Here is a 17,481-nt window from a genome sequence, read left to right as displayed (position 1 = left end):
GGACCAACCCAAGAGATACAGAAGCCAAAAGCGATTAAGTTAATGCGTCGGGATAAAGGCACGGCTGTGTGGAATATAAACTCCGAGAAGAGGAGCATATTCTTTGAAGCCTAACCTCTAAACACACACACACAGAGAAAACAAACAAGCATTGGGTACTATGATTCTGTTCCTACCTTAGTTCAGAAAGCTTCTATTGTTATCAAACTATTGGCAAGATAATTTTAGCGCATCGAGTTCTTTATTAGAAAAGTTGAAAAAAATAATTAAATTTGTATGTTTATCCATAATTCTAAAAAATTCAAATAAACAAAAACCTGGTAAACAAGTCAAATAAGCAATAAATATATTTTATGGTGCTATAAAAAAGTAAATTTCATCATCAAAAATAGAGGATTTTGTTATTATCATCATTAAAAATTAAAACACATGTAGTCTGACAATACGTAAAAATCAAACCCCATTACGTTGATGAATTGCTCAAAATTTCATGGTAAGATACTTAAAATGAGTATGTAAAACATTTATACGTATATTAATGAAAGTTGAACATAAAACTGCCACTAAAACATTCAATAAGTACCTTAGTTCATGATAAAGTAATAAATATAAAAATTAAAAGTAGAGCTAAACAATACTTTTGTAAACTGCAATATTTAAAGCCAAGTTTTAATTACTATTAATATAAATAAAAATTATGCAATGTTAAAAGCCCAAATATTTTATACTTATACGTTGACTTCTGATGTTTCTCTGTAGGGCTTTAGCTACGGCTGTATAGTATCAGCTATAGACTGATTTTATTTAAATTTAAAACACCATATATATAAAATATTAATATTTTTTACTTAGTATAACAATTTTTAGGTTTTTAAATAAAAGCCTAAACTAAAGATATTTTTTTTCAAATGATTATATATTATTTTAATAGAAAATGTAATGAGGTGATTGAGGCGAGTTTTGCTTTGTTTTGTGTTTCGCGTCGCATTTCGGTGTTAATGTGGTGTATTGACAACGATCTCGGTGTTTGACGGAGTATGGGCTTCAATTTCGCTATCATGGTGCTTTTATCGCTATTCACCATTATGATCTTGCCTCTAGCAATAAAAAAATATATAGAAACCTTACATGGATCCTCTACTCAAGAGTGATCGACAACGCGCTTGTTCGCATTAAATTCGCCCCAACAGCAAGTAGGCAGTGCTCTGTCTCTCTCGTCCAGGGAGACCGAAGGCTTCGCAGCACTGTTCAGTCGCGTCGATTGCCGATCAGTAGAGACCGGAAAAATTCGCGGATTCATTTCGTGATAGGCTGAAATTCAAACATGTGTACAATTCTTCTGGTTCTGCTATTGGCTCGCGGTTTAACTGGACCTCTCTGGGCCAATTAGAGACTATCGACCAAAGAAGCGTCGAATCGAAAGCTACCCAGTGGAGACGACTCACAATTTAGTAACCAATGAACACGCGTGTTTACTTGAGAAGTGCAGAGAATAATGGAGGCTATCCTAGAGGTCATTGAATCCGCGAATTTTTCCGGTCCCTACCGATCAGGACAGGGGCCAAGGAGTAACAGTAGTGCAAGACAAGCTGACCTTTGCCCAGTATTCAGCAACTTGTTCTTTCTCAAGCCTGGGTGGGTGGGTGGGAGGGAGCGAGAGAGAGAGAGAAATGGAGATGTGTTCTTCTCAACTATATCATTTAAGTTCGACCCAGGCAGTATTCTTCTCATCCATGTGTAGAGACCGGAAAAATTCGCGAATTCATTCGTCGATAGGCTAAAATACAAATAGTTATACCTCAGTGCTGCCTCTGCTATTGGCTCACCACTCACCGGGGTGACTCTGGGCCAATGAGAAACACCCGACCAAAGCTTTATCGAATCGACGGCTGCTACGTTGGGAAGTCTCGCAAGACAGCAGCCAATGAGTGGGTGGCATTTGACCGAGTGTGCGTAGAACTATGGCGTTCAATCCTGGAGATCATTGAACCCGCGAATTTTGCAGGGCTCTAGCCATGTGGTGACACATCGGCGACCTGAGGTTCCCGGGAGAGTTCCCGTCACTCACCGTCCGTGTTGACGGCGGACACGTAGGTCCAGTTGTGGCGCCGCACCAGGTCCACCATGACCTGCGCCTGGTAGTAGTCGGAGGGCACGACGCGCAGGAAGTAGCTAAAGCGGCCCTTGTCGCTGAGGTCCTTGCTGGTGGTGGAGTAGCCCACCTGCGGGATGTGGAACAGCTGCAGCAGGTTCTGCACCTGGATGGCGACGGAGCTGGAGGCGGGCCCCACCACGCCGACCAGCGGCGGGCGTCCGTGCGCCGCCCCCGCGCCGCCGCCGCGTCTCGGCGCCTGCGGGCACCCGCCACCAGCCACCACAGTTACCATCGCACTTCCGTACCATCCAGCTGTAGTCCATGGCGGGGCAACACTTCCAGGACATAACCGACCCAAGAGGCTTTGCCATCTTCTGGCTTTTTTTACTGGTCATGAGTGAGAACCTACCTCCTTTTGGGTTCGTGTTGACCTTGGGTAATGTATTGTTGTGTTTTTTGTGCTCACCACCCAGTATGGATGAGATTTATCATCAATATTATTCGAAGCCCAAGCCATCGTGTATCATAAATTTAACTGTACATTCTCGTGCTACGGAACTCTCTCCCGCGACATCGTGCCCATGAACACTCCAGCAGGAGAGAGAGGCCTCACCTGCTGAGAGTCGCACACCTCGAGCGCGGCGGCCGGGGAGATGGCGTCTCGGATGAACTCGATGCTCTGCTGCAGCGCCACGGGCGCGTACCAGCACGAGTCCCGGATCTCGACCCCGAGCGTCACGTCTGGCAGCAGCGCCGGGTCGGCGTTGATGCGGTCCAGCGTCATGAAGGTCACCTCGACGCGCTGGATGCCGTACATCTCGCGGATGTCGCCGCACTGCAGCGCCCCGTCGCCGCGCTGCTGCTTGGGCTGGTGGTGCAGGGAGAAGAGCGCGCCGATCACGAAGTCTCCCTTGAGCAGCGCGCTCTTGCGGGTCTGCTGGTGCGGCGGCGTGCCCAGGAGGCCGGGCGAGAAGTGCAGCCACAGGGCCGCCCATGCCAGCCACATATCTCCTCTTGTGATCCCGAGCACTCGCGACCACCCCTCGGGAAACTCTTCCTGGTCAGACGCACTCCAACGGTCAACTACACCCACCCACCAGGCATCGCCACGTCAGCCACATCTCTTGCTACCACTCCTCGCACATCGCCACCAGGAAGTCCCTGACCATTCACTATCCGAAAGTCTGCTCCAGCGTCGACAACCCCTTGAGTCCACGTGTTGGTGGCCGCTGCCCGCACTAGGAGCTCTCAGGCTCCTGAGCATGTCTTCCGGGCATCTCGGTGCTCGAAGCCATCTTCTCTGAACCGCCAGGACATTCTGTGAACAGCACGAAGAACAGTTCAGCATACATCTCTTGTTTATCATGAGTTGCATCGGTACAGTACTTAAGAGTGTAGAGTTGAGATATCCCGCATTGTGGAACAGTGCGAGTACTTCTTGGGTTTCTGGTTAGACTTCAGACATTATTTTATAATAACTAATGGTGTCTAGTGTATAGTGGCTCAAGGTCTAGGCTGCTGCCAAAAGGAATGTTACAAAGAGAACTACGGCCAATTTTATGTGTTCCAATATGTGGTTTAAGAAGTGAACATTGTTGGTGCCTCAGCGAAAAAAGGGAATGTGTTTCACAAAGCATTAGGAGGGTTCGCTGGCGAGGTACACAGCTCCTACACTGAAGACCTTCAGGTGGGAGGTGTTTCAAGACAGGGAGTGGTAGCTCTGTGGCATACGTTCCTGCGCCCTGTAGATTTATACAAGTTACCAGGAGAGGATACGCATTCCATGATGTTTCAAACAAACACGCTCCAAATAGTGTCAAAACAGTTAAACCTTTAGTTTTCGTTGAATATTAGAGTTCTTGCAGCACTGAATACTTACCATGACCCTAAATAAAAGTATTTAATTCAGTAAAATGTATATAAGCTTTTGAATTTTTTTATTTTGTTTCTTTAAATTGTTTGCTCGAAAGCTTAAAATGTGTTGATATGTAAGCTCGTGCTTTTACTACTAAAAGGAACTACTTGTGCTTTTCCATTGAGATTTGTGGCAGGTAACACACTGTTTGAAGGTCCCCCGTGGGTCAGGTGTGCACCTAACCGTGAAATGTTCTCAATCAGTTTAATAAAGCAAACAATTGCTTGACACAGAGAAACTACCGCAAGACGTAGCAAAGAGTATAGGGACTGTATTTGTCGTGTAATACATTTCCCGCGCACAGGCGCGCTGAAGCGGTCCACCGGAAGGAATACAAAAATTGGATGGTAATCTCCCGTGAAAGTTTTCCCTCCCGAGTTTAAACAAGCAGGGAAATGCGGGTCTGCTGGCGCCTTTGTGCTCTCCCCGCAAGGGGAGGGGGAATGCAAACACGGTTTCGTTTGAAGCCCCTTCCTCCTCCCGGGCATGGGGGCAGCCGTGGTCGCGCCGCAGCGTGATGGATGACGAGTGACTGCCCGGCCAGTGTTTATCCCCCCCTACCTCCCTTCCCTAAAGGGCAGAGGGGAGCGAGTAAACAAGCGCCCACCGCCGGCATTCGCGAGCTTCCGTGGCTCTCGCCGCGGTCAGGCGACTCCTGATTGGTCCCTGAATCACCGTCATCATCACAGTCACCGTCCTCCACTGCCCGGTCAGCACTCTGCCACTCCACCGTTCTTCCTCCTCCACTCTGTTTCATTCTTCTCTCTCCTGCACTCCTTCAACCATCTGATCTTCCCACCTCAACTTTAGTCTTCCATCGGTCCTTCTTCTCTGTACATGGCCATACCATCTCGTTCTTGCTTTTTCCATGATCTCGTTCAAGTCCCGTATGCACAGTCTCATTCCTGATCCTGTCTCGTCTCGTAACTGCCAATCTACGCCTCATAAAATCAATTCCTATACGTACGAGTGATCTTCCCAGCAACTCTCTTGTTCCCAGCCCAAGTATCTGCTCCATGAGTGACTCGCCGTGTCAGGTGGTGGCACAGCTCTGTGGCCAGTCAGCGCTCGTTGTTTCCGTCTCCTGCGCACGAGATGGACCAGCGTGGCCCAACAAGACAGCTTAAACTACACTTTTACTTATACACTACGAGTTTTCTCAGGAAAATAAAACAATTTTCAAGGAAGTTCCTGGGAATCAACTTCCAAAGTTCTTGCTGAAGTACCTGAAAAACAGAAATTCCTTGTTTATACCGCTCTGAGAACGTTTTGATTGAATACACCCAGGGCCTTGCTATGGCTGTGCAGCAGGCGTCTTGAGATGCTTTCAACCGCACGTGAAGCAAAGCTGCTTGCGTTTCCGAGCTTCGCACGTAGGAACGACACACGCATTATATATACCTGCCATGTTCGCCCCTAGCGCCGTGCCTCTCTCACACAAACACGGCTCCCGGCAGGCGTTGTCGTCTCAGTGAAAGTGGTGAAGGCAGAAAGTTCTGTCGCACATTCGGGCAAGGGAGTTTGACGTCACTCCCGTATCTAGCACAGACCGCGTGCACTGCTGCTGCAGGTGTGAATGTACAATCTGCCCACCTATCTACGTTCATTCAGTGTGCCATACGTCGAACTATTTGACCACCCACGGCGTTCAGAACAGGGCTGATATTGTACCTAGCATTGTAATAGAAGTAAGTTTTCAATCCAAAACGGCGTTTCCCAAAGCAACAAAGCAACAGGTGCGATAAACAATCAGGCGTATATATTATTTACTTTAATTTAAACACCTTTCAGTATTTTTGATGCGTAAACATCTCGGTGTGTGGCATTTGGTAGGAGTAATTTCGGGAGTCGATAAGAACGTAAATGTGTCCCTAAGCATGGTGCTGCCATCTGTGTAAATCTCAGAAATCTCTTAAAGATGGTGGACCCACGTGATTCATCCGTATTCCGTATATATTAAATTTCGCGAAAATCGGGAGATGTAAAAGCGTATGTTTGTGCCAAACTAAACTTTATAATAGTACAACTATAATTTTATTCTTCATGTAAGATTTGTAGTCATAAAAAATTAATCAGAACTTACAAAATAAACATTACAAGTTTTACAATCCTTAGTTAACATTGAAATTTATAGGTAGCACAGCATTCGTCATATTGTAGACACACAAGAAATTGTTAGCCTACATAGGTATATTCAACGCCATGTTAAAGAAAATAATTCCGTGATTAAATTATTATTGTTAAATCTTAAATGCTGCATCCTCTCAGTTAGGTTAAGGTTTGTTTATAGGAAGTATTTACAGACTTATTTCTGACATTTAAGCAAAAACAAATGTAAACATACATATACTTAGGTGTGTTTTAAAATGTTGCAGGTTGAATTTGATTTCATGTATCTATTGGAAAGCAACCTTTATCTTGTAAAAACAAAATTTAAAGATAGTGCCGCGTTCGTAATGCTTTAGAGAACTAACACAATTTTAAATATTTTTGTCTCCATGTTTGTTCCAACACAATTTTTCTGGCTAATAAATTATAGGTATTTTTAAGGTTGCGATTATATCGTGTTATGACTATTTAAGTTTAAAACATGAATTCCAAGATAGTTTCACTAGCATAAAGTAACTTTGGCACACCAGTATGCATTTTATATCTCGCGACGTTCGCGAAACTTAATATATACGGGTGCATGTTGCCACACATGGGTCCGCCATCTTGAAGACGTCGGCTCGTGGCATCCATGCGCATTGGACGTTCCAACTGTCTAGTTTTGATTAGAAAAAATTAGTTGTCTGTAAACGGACGATAGTTTAACTTGACAACGTCATAAAAAACATTCATGAAATGATTGCATACTTTTATGAATAAAATTTAATCATTTTTATTGAATTATCACTATTTTGTATGTATTCAAAGAAGGAGTGAAATGAAATCTACAATATAATTGATAAATTTACTTTTATTTGCACTCATTAATCCAAATATGTTTATTACTTTAACGAAGAGATTATTTTAACTATAACTTTTATACATGTTTGCTATTTAACTTCTTCCAATCTGTGTTATTCTGTTAAGGATAGGACGATGATAGGAAAAGTAGGAAACGAATGGGAGTGTTTCAAGTTTAATGTGACTCGAAAAAGTCAAATCGATGGTTGATCCAATCGAGTGGAAGAGAGATAGATGCGGCGCAAGCGTACAATGAGCGTGACGGGACACAGCGTAACGGGACAATGTGCGTTACGTGACACTTTTTCGTGCGTGCAGCCGGCGTTCATCGATTTATTAGACGTTGTCACGTCAAAAATGCTGATTTTTTTTTCTTGGTAGTAGTTGAATTTTGGTGCTTTTTGGTTTTATTTACTTACATTTCAGTGTTAAATGGTGTATTGGCGTTCTTTCCGGTGTTATTTCGGTTTTATTGACATTTACCATCGAACCTTTTCCTTAGCTATAGACCTATAGTTCGTAGCCACAACCCGCCGAGCCGCCAGGTCTTCTGGAGGGGAACACGTGAGCGCCGTCGGAGTCCTGCGCGCGTCACTCCTTAGAGACATCGGTGACGTCATTTCTCAGCATACGTCACCGGAGCACTCCGAGAAAACCAACCTACAATCTGCGTGCTTGAGCACCTGCTGCGACCACGCTGTGTCCTTGAACGTTCGCGACATCCTATATTCTCGCTGTTTTGGAACTGCACAAATTTAAAAAAAAAAAAAAACTGAAGAAGGAATCTGCTGTAAGAACCTGCACTCGTGTTCCTTTGGAAAGTCTTCTCCGGTTACCGGATCCGTATGGGGTCCAGGCCCGGACTTAGTCTGGCATCAGCGCGCGGGCTGGGCAGTCGGACGTCGAACGTCTTTTTATTCTACATAGCGGTTAGAAATTCGTCATGGCCAAATATGATGGAAGAGTTCAGATGGATCATGTGCCAGCAATAGCAAAGACAAGCAAGCTGGACCGTTTTGAAACTACAACCGGAGATTTACTCTTCCCAATATGTCAGTTATAATATTATTATGAACAGTAAAGGTTGTTTTTAATATGGTTCAACAGCTGTATCACTCTATCCTGTCTTCATTTCCAATCACGTCAATAATTGTTCATGGTGGATGTAGTTGCTACATCAGTATTTAGGCTGCAATAACTCGTAGAATTTCGTATGTCTCAGTTTCAATGCAGGAAGTGTTTGATGTTTCATTAGTAGTGAGTTTTATGTACTATGTCGAAATACAAGTTAATATTTGATTGTATGTGTCTACTGGAGTACAAGCTGTCTGGCATTGCTGCATGAGCTGATAGTGACAGTTCCGCCAGCAACTCTTGAGCCAGTACTGAAGCCACACGCAGGACCTCTTGTCACCGCGGCTCTGCGGTCCAGACGTGCCCAGCAGTCACGTCAGGAGTTGTCAGACTGTCGTCACGAATCCCTCCCAGCAGATGGCGGTAACACCGCGCGCTCGTTCATAACTTTTTTTTTTACCAACGCCACTCCCCGCGTTTCCACTCATGCGCGGTCGTGAGTGGCAGGCGGTGATGGAAGACTGCCACTCCCTCCAGGAGGTGGGGTGACATCGGCGTGTCGTCAGAAGACGTCCCTGCTGTCGCCCGAGATGGCTGAAACATTCGTGGTATTTTGCATCTCCAAACTGTTAAGGCCGACGCGATCCGACAATATCATGAGACAAATACTAATCTTAGCATATGCGTACCCAGGCCATCAAACGGTGAGTGGAAATTTGGCGTGAACAAAGTTTAATACCGTGTTCCCTGATATGTGTCTAAAATTGTAGGTTAATTTCAGATAAGTTTTCTCGGAGTTTTGAGTATTCCGTCGTTACAAAGAACCACCTTCGCTCAGCAGAAATGTTGTTGGTTACTTTCTTGCAGGTAAATTATTTAAAAATGTTTTTACTACACACTACGATACAGGGATCGTAAGATTTGTATAATGTGATACGATATTATCACATGTAAACGTGTCAGGCATCCATGACTACTTAGAATTTCCATATTTTCCGGAATCTGTTAAACTTTACCTCATTAATCTTTCATCAAAAAACATTGCTAAAAAGAGATTTTTTTGAAGTGAAACATCGTTACAGTCAGTAAGAATCTTCGAAGGTGATTATGTCATCGAAGCGTAACGATAGTGCATAACGAAAATTGTAAGTAACAAAAACTGTGTCAAAATAATTGCCGCAGTTGCGCGGCCAGTCAGACACGAAAACAGGAAAGAATTGGTTTCAACTCGGTGCTTAGCAAATACAACATGAATAAATAAGAGACTTGGGAATACTGCATAGTTTTCAACGCGTAATTAAAAAAAATACTCTTACACTATTTAAAATTCGATAAACACTCGTCATAAACACATTTCAATCACCGTGGTGGACTTGATTATAGCGGCCGAGGCGACATATTGTAAAAATTTACTTCCAACAAATATTACGTTTTTCGCCTATTGAAATACAAATCGGACGGACACCGAACTAAAATATAACGTAAATTATTATTCCCGAGTTTCACATAAAGCGCCTGTGGCCATCTGGTGCACATTTTTTTTTTTTTTTAAATATTTGTTTATTGGGTAATTGTTCGCATTTCAGTTTTCAGTTTGAACTATAGAAATCTGCTTTATATTTGTAACCAAAGCTTACCCTTCTTTCTTGCAATGATAAAGAGAGCCCATGTAATAAATATACATTACTATCGTTTCGGAGATTTATTTTTTTTCCCCGTCGACGGAAAATTAACTTGCTACAAACCCTGCGGTAGTAAGCAGCGCAGAGACAGCGCGAAGCTGAGTGCCACAGCGCCATATTACCTCCTGGTGCTTCATGCTCGCCTGATACCCACTCCTGTCTTCGCGGCACTCGAGAGCGAAGTGTCACGTGATCTCTCTGAGTGACCGGGGCGCGGAGTGGCGACATGCTTGAGGGGAGTCAGGCTGCCGACAGGAGGCCGACTGAGTGATGTGTGGTGGACACCTGACACCCACTGCCGAACACATTCCCTATCCACTTCCGCATACATTTATTTCATTTAGTAGTTAGTATTTTCAAACACCCGCATAATTTGACAACAGACGTAAAAAGACAAGTTGTTTTGAGGTAGTTTTATTTCTTAAGAGTTCAAAAGTAAACGCGTGATAGCAATTGACCGGGAACAAACTACAAACCTGTTTTTTTGCATTTTTTTTTACCACATGTAAACCAGAGACTGTGAAAACTTTAAGATGATAATAATACACTTTGATGAGTTCGGCTCGTGGCTATAGCAGGTTTTCGCGCATGCCTGTCAAATTTCCGTTGTGTACTCCGTAGTGAATTTCATTGTATTTCTGGTGCATACTAAAATTTCACCCTCAACTCACCTAAAGAAGTATAACCTCAAAAACGCATGCGACCCGTTTGGTACTACTCCTAGTGTTCGGCTAGCCCTGAGAAATCAATAGTACCATCTTGTTAAACAGAATTGTAGTAGGGTTTTAAAAAGGGGGAAACACTTTTACAGTTTTCCCCTAATATTAATACGTTTCTTATATTCATTATTCTCGGCATTATTTTTAAGAATTCTGCGTTAAATTTGTTAACAGTGTTTCGTATTAGGGCCATTCCATTGTCACGTACGGGACATTTGTAAAAATTTTCATACCGATAATTCTATAAAAAATTATATTATAAGGGGTATATTCATGTGTTTTCTTGGTTTCTACAGAAGTTACACATTTAGTGTAAATTTTCAGCTTAAGACATGATAAGAAATACCTTTGTTAACAACATATTGCTGTCAAATGTAACCGTCACGTATGGGACACATATAGTCAACCATTAGTTTCAAGAGGACACGTTTTACTGAAACTTTAGCCCGAATTCTAGCATGATATTCTTGTATTATTTTTTGTGAGAACTTATAAGAATAAGAAAAACAGACATCAATAAATGCATGAAAAAACTCCAATAATGAATCAGAAACAATTTTTTTTTCTGTTTGTCACGTACGGGACAATTCTGTCACGTATGGGACATTTACATTAGTAAGATTGTGCTGAATAAATTTTTCAGTAGAATATTAAATTAAGTTGTACTTTCTAGGCTTCTGGGTTGTAGCCGCGTCAAAATCAAAGTGTTCATCGACGTTTCAGTCGACGTTACAGTCGCCATCATCAGGGAGCAGATTAATTGAATTAATCTCTCCCTGATGATTGTGACTGTGACGTCGACCGAAACGTCGGTGAAAACTTTGATTTTGACGCGGCTACAACCCAGAAGCCTAGAAAGTACGGACAACGGCCGCGAAAGCCTGCGCTGTTTATTGAAATAAGTTGTGTTGAAAAAAAAATTAAATTTACACAACCTGACTCATAGAGATATGTTAAGCGAAATTGATTAAATGTAACTAAATAAAATGATAGAGTAGTTCTACCTGCCTATATCCTAACTAAAAAAAAAATTAATAACAAAACTGTTACTCTGTATGGTCATAAAGATCACTTTAAATGTCAATAAATTTAAACAGTCCTCTGTTGTTCACCACTACTGGAGGAGAAATCTCTCTTGCTACATCTTCTTTTAAATAACAAATGCAGTCTGGTTGTCGAGGCCACTTGAAGTGATGTGGGGGACCTGTAGGGACCATCACTGACACCTGCACTTGATCTCCGCTTGCATCCACCACTTCTCCAGGGTACTCTTTTCCTTCGTAGCATACGACTACCCATTTTCCAGGGAAGTTGAATAGATTCCCTTTCGGATTGGAGAGTGCAATTTTTGTAGACAGTGCATTGTTTTTTGCATAGAACCCTGACGAAGTGCTACATGTAATAATGTGGAATTCCTTGATTCCTGGGATCGAAGGGACATTTCTCCAAGGATTTTGGGATAAAATTTCATTCCTAATGTGGTCCTCTTCTATATACCATAAATGGCTTTTGGTATCAAGTTGTGCAGCTACTTCTGCAAAATCCTTAGCTGACTGTATTGTGCATCCCTCCCCTTGCGTCATCATTTTCATTCTTACTAAGCGTTTAATATTGCCACCAACACCATCTACTACACCTTTACCATGAGATGTCGCAAAGTATTTCCAGGTAAATGTTCTGTTGTGTTTCTGGTTCAATATTTCCAATGTTTTCACCATGAATTTATTTTTAAACTCTGAAGAGGGCCCATCACTCCAAATTATTTCTTCAGAAATTGCAGAATTTTCTTTAAGTATTTCTGTGTAAAAGAAATCCAAGAACACAAAGACTGTGTCCTTATCCTTATTATTTGTGTCTGAACAAAGTATATAAGTTTTGCAATTTCCATTACAAAAAACAGCAGCAGTGAATAAAACAACACTAGCACGAGACCACAAAGCACTTTGTATTTCATTTTGATACTCACAACTGAAAGACATTGCGAAATCAACCTCCAGAACACGCTTTGTACCATTTGCTTTGTCCTTCTCAAACTCATCATGTTGTATTCTTTTGGTGTTTACATGGAGCATCATTTTTGGCATATCTGCTATCAATTTTTCATATATATATATCACCTAAACAGTCTTCTTTTATAACTAACTTAATTTTGTTTTCATCATTTTTCTTCCATTCTTTCCAAGTGGTTTTAGAATCTGGTTCTCTTGGGACTACCATTCGTTTCCCATTACTACAAACTTCACAGAGGTTCTGCCAACACAAAGAGTTCAAGCTATCATTGCACAACAGATTTTTCCAAAATTCATTGTTGTATGTATGTTTTAAGGCCTTAAGTTTTAAAATGAAGTTCTCGTGTATTCTGCATTTACACTGCTCTGCAGGAGTCTCTTTAAGTAACAAAACATTTTTTGGCCTTAGACTACAAAATTTAGAGTAACCAATTTTATAATCTGGATTTTCTTCTTTGAATATATAAAATGCTTCATGCAGAAACATAGTCATAAAGTGCTTTTGTAATTTAACTTTTTTTCTATTTTCCCACACAGTTAATACATCTTTCATCCCTGGGCATGTGTATACTATATCTGGACGATAGAAAAAATTTATAACAGAAGTCTCTTCTTTACAACTGTTTCTAGTTCCAGCAATACTTTCTTCCATTGTCGTAGTCAGTTGAAGACCAATGCGTTTAGCAAGACCTGTCACAACAGCTTTTTGTTTTCGTGGTGAGTTTGGTAAGGCCCTTGCAGTCTTCCAAACTGCTTTTGATAATGTCTGCTTGCAACTGTAAGGTGTGCCAGAGGAAGACATATCAGAACTGTTTGCTTTTGCTGCATTTTTAGCATTTTTCTTTGCTCTCTGAAGTCTTTTCCTGTTTCTTTCATAAATTTTTTGGGCAGCCTTGTCTTTCACTGTCATTTTCTTTTTCTTATTCTTTCTCAGTTCCTTAATCCGTTTCCTTTCCTTCTCAAGATAACCATCTGGATCTGCAGTCTTTTGTTTTTCCCTCATTTTTTTTCATCCGAGAAGCACTTGTTGTCTTCTTAGATTCCATATTTGTCACTGAAAACCAATTAAATTGATTACTAAAAGTAAAACATTGAAATAATAAATTTATGTAACACATAATATGTTATTTTAGATAGGTGAATATTCTACATATTTTGGGTAAAACATTATATTTTTCATATGTCCCGTAGGTGACGTCACGTACGGGACATGATTGTATCTCAAAATTTTTATTGTTTTTAATGCAATTAAAACATATAAAAATTAGGTTAGCTACCTGCATTCTAATACAGTTTGAATTTATATAAGTAAGATATAATAACAATTTGTTCCTGATGAAACATGAAACATAACCTAAATTTGTCACGTACGGGACATCTTCAACACTCACAATTGAATAATTAATTTAGTAGCAATAAAATGTTATTAAATTATTTTTTTGCAAGAAATATGTTTGTGCATAACCTATATTTTGAACTTAAATATAAATATACATTCATTTATGTGACATGTACTTACCAAAGAACCTGAAAGTAGCCTCTCTATGAGCAAAATAGAAACAGTTGAATAGCAGCCACATTAGAATCAATAAAACAGCTGTTCAATGTTAAATGAGTCAAAATTCAACATTGTCTGTCAAAGACCATAACTTTAAAATCTCTTACGTAATGTTTTCTCAACCAGAAAAAAAAACATTTAAATTAATAAAACTTCCTAATTTTCATGGAATGGCCCATTATACGTGTATTTGCAGCATGAGAACACATTAATTGGCTGGTTACCGAGGTCAGATATTGTTAACACATCACTGGCGAGAGCTGAAACACTCGCTCACATTATTTTTTTTTCCTTCTGTACAAACTTACACATCTCAACAAACAACCCATTATGAGTAACAAATACTTGACTGACTGTACCAACTGCTAATTGCAAACAATTGTGCTTCTAATTTTAAAAAATTTCTCTTTGCCAGTTTTAAAGTTGTTCTGTACGATGAAGCGCATAACAAAGAATAACAATGATCCCTGTATGTTAAATAAAACATAAGAAATTTGCTTACAAACTAAAGACGTGTTTTTGTATTTCTTTTACATCAGAGGGTTAGACGTATTGTAATAGATACGTATTTTCCAAGCCGGATTTAAGTATAGGCTATTTTCTTCGTACCCGCTCGTGTGACAAGCTTGTCGTCCGTAGACAAGTGACAGGCGAACCCTCGGGGTACAGGACGAGGCAGAGGGAGGGGAAGACAGTCCCATCCCTGGGGACTCCAACCTGGACAGATCCCGAGGGACCGTGAGGACTGGGGGACTCCAGCCTGGACGAGTTCTGTCTGGACCAGGCTGCACGAGGAGAGATGTTGGCTCACAACTGCCTTCACGAATATACAGTCCTTTACAGAGACCTTCAGGGAATGTTCGACATTTATTCAGTTTTATTTTTTTACAGCTTTAGGCTTTCTAAAAGTGCAAAAAGCTAGGGATTAACCTTTTTGACGTGACAACGTCTAATAAATCGATGAACGCCGGCTGCAAGCACGAATAAGTGTCCCTTTACGCACATTGTTCAGTTACGCTGTGTCCCGTTACGCTCATTGTTCCGTTACGCTGTCTACCGTTACGCTCATTGTACGCTTGCGCCGCACCGATAGAAGTGAAAACTTAAAACTTTGTTTATAAAAGTGTAATACGAAATAATTTCTACGTCAAATGTACGTAAGAAAATAAATCGGATTACTAGTATAATTTCAAGTATTTATTCTTTTATTATTAAAAACGTAGCATCTGTCGGCGAGTGCAGTAATAATAGGTTATGTTAGATATTTGATTACATATTTATTTATATGAAAACTTGTTCATAATTATATTTAAACTTTATAGCTGAACGACAGATTTAAAATTAATTACAAGTCATCTACACGTGAACAGTTTCGTCGACTGTTTATAAAGTGAAGTGAAAAGTTACTGTTGTTTTCATTGCTTATTACAACAATAATTTCGTCAATAAAGGTTAATTTTTCTTGCATTTTAAAAATCTGATTACTAGTATAATTTCAAGTATCTATTCTTTAATTATTAAAATAAAAATGATTCAATTTTATTCATAAAAGTATGCAATCATTTCATCAATGTTTTGTTATGACGTTGTCACGTTAAACTATCGTCCGTAAACCGACTTTACAGACAAACCAACTTTTTACGTACATTCAAAATCTCAAACTGTAAAAACATAAGTTCATCTCAACTGTTTTGTTTTTATAACGTAGGGTGATTGAAAATCTCAAATGATGTAAAGAAAACAACTAGGTCCTTGAAGAGAGTCAATTGCGTGAGCTCATCTCAGCACTTGTAACGGAACTACCAGTGGTCTTCGGCTCAAGGAAATACGTGCTAGCAAACGCTCTTCACGCAACCAACGGGGAGTAAGGCCATGTCCCTAAAAATCTCCACAGAACGGACAGCCGTCATGGCATGATCTCGAGAAAGACCAGCAATAAAGAAGTGATACGTTAAAATAAAATAAAAAAGGAAATAGATAAAAGTTTTTTACGGCAGTCAAGAGAAGCATAACGAGGGAGCTCTTGAGATGGATACTTAACGCTCACGAGACTCGTAAAATGTCCGACTTAACAGCGGGGATCGCTCCGCCAGTAGACACGAGCGCTCTTTGCGTCTAGCGTCTAGTGTCGCCATGGCTACCGTGTTACTCCGCGACGCCTGGGTGCACCTGCACTCAAGGACGAGCTGCAGCGGAGACCTCGGAGAAACTCTAACTTCTTTGCTGAGGGGACTACAATTTTCGAGCGTTTCGAATATTCCGATCGCTTGAGGGGTGCGTGGTGAGGGGAACCGGCAGAGGAGGAGAGCGCGTCAGCAGTGACGACGCATGCAATAGCGGTCGAATAGGAAAGTCGTCCAGGGAGGGGTATAGGTTAGAGACCGGAAAATTTCGCGTATTAATTTCGTGATAGGCTGAAATTCAAACATGTGTACAATTCTGCTGGTTTCTGCTATTGGCTCGCAGTTTAACTGGAGCTCTCTGGGCCAATGAGAGACTATCGACCAAAGAAGCGTCGAATCACAAGCTACCCCGTGGAGACGCCTCACAATTTAGTACCCAATGAACACGCGTGTTTACTTGAGAAATGCATAGGGTAATGGAGGCTATCCTATGATATCATTGAATCCGCGAATTTTTCCGGTCCCTAGTATAGGTACGTAGTGTTCCACGCTATACGCTAGTTGCAACGGCCGGCAGGGAAGAGGCAGAAATGACACAGTAGTGATGCTACAGAATTATCGTTACGCTGCTTGTGTTTGTTTGACTACTCCTCAGTTTTCGTAACGGTTCACGATTGACACTACCATATTTATTTTTATTTTTATTTAATGTATCTACAATTTATTTAATCGTGTGGAAAAGAGTTATTGATTTGTGAAATTAACTTTCTGAGTATCGTTCAGTTTTATGTGAATAGCGTGATTGAAAATATAAATCAATTATATCTATTTACACCTAATAAGCAAGAATTTTCACTTCTGTCGCGCGTGGACTCCACACCCATACTTTTATTTAAGTATTTTCGGGCCCATCCGCTAGATAGTAGCTTTAATAACTTATACTAGCAAAGCTACATTGATTGTGAGAAGTAAATGCATAAGCTATAATGAGGCGAACAAACCAGTGGAAAATTTGTTCACTTTATTTTGGTAGCCACATATTATGTGGTGTGGCACGCCAGAAATACTGCATCTCCTACTCATATTCATATAGAACTTGGCTTTTTATTACAAAACAGTATTCTGTTTTTTTAACAAAGTTTAAATTTCTTATTATTTCATTACTTAGTTAAATTATTATTATCATCACGCTAACTTTGAACATCCCACCCGAGTTTATTTATTTTTTGCTATTAGTTTTGGGCCCAACCAAGAGAAAGCGTCCCACGTCTTGCAAAACGTGGTTTCATCTCCCACTGTATTAGAGTCGCACTTCTATACCCCCTCCTTGTTCTATGTTGGGAAGATCGTTTGCAGT

General features: G+C 40.9%; 1 protein-coding gene across 5 annotated transcripts in view; it reads right to left on the bottom strand.

The window, feature by feature from the left end:
- Nucleotides 1-17,481, bottom strand: part of LOC134532599 (metabotropic glutamate receptor 1-like) — a 153,091-nt gene that overhangs the window by 111,416 nt on the left and 24,194 nt on the right. For all 5 annotated transcript variants that reach the window (XM_063369165.1, XM_063369166.1, XM_063369168.1 and 2 more), the window contains exons 2-3: nt 2,709-3,413; nt 2,069-2,351 (exon numbers count right to left, since the gene is read on the bottom strand). In XM_063369165.1, the coding sequence (XP_063225235.1) occupies nt 2,069-2,351; nt 2,709-3,101 (676 nt within the window). In that variant the 5' untranslated portion in view covers nt 3,102-3,413. The remainder of the gene's footprint in view (nt 1-2,068; nt 2,352-2,708; nt 3,414-17,481) is intronic.

This window comes from Bacillus rossius, chromosome 6, assembly GCF_032445375.1.
Source record: "Bacillus rossius redtenbacheri isolate Brsri chromosome 6, Brsri_v3, whole genome shotgun sequence".
NCBI lineage: Eukaryota > Metazoa > Arthropoda > Insecta > Phasmatodea > Bacillidae > Bacillus > Bacillus rossius.
The sequence above is the reverse complement of the archived record's forward strand: the minus strand, read 5'-3'. Positions and strand labels throughout refer to the sequence as shown.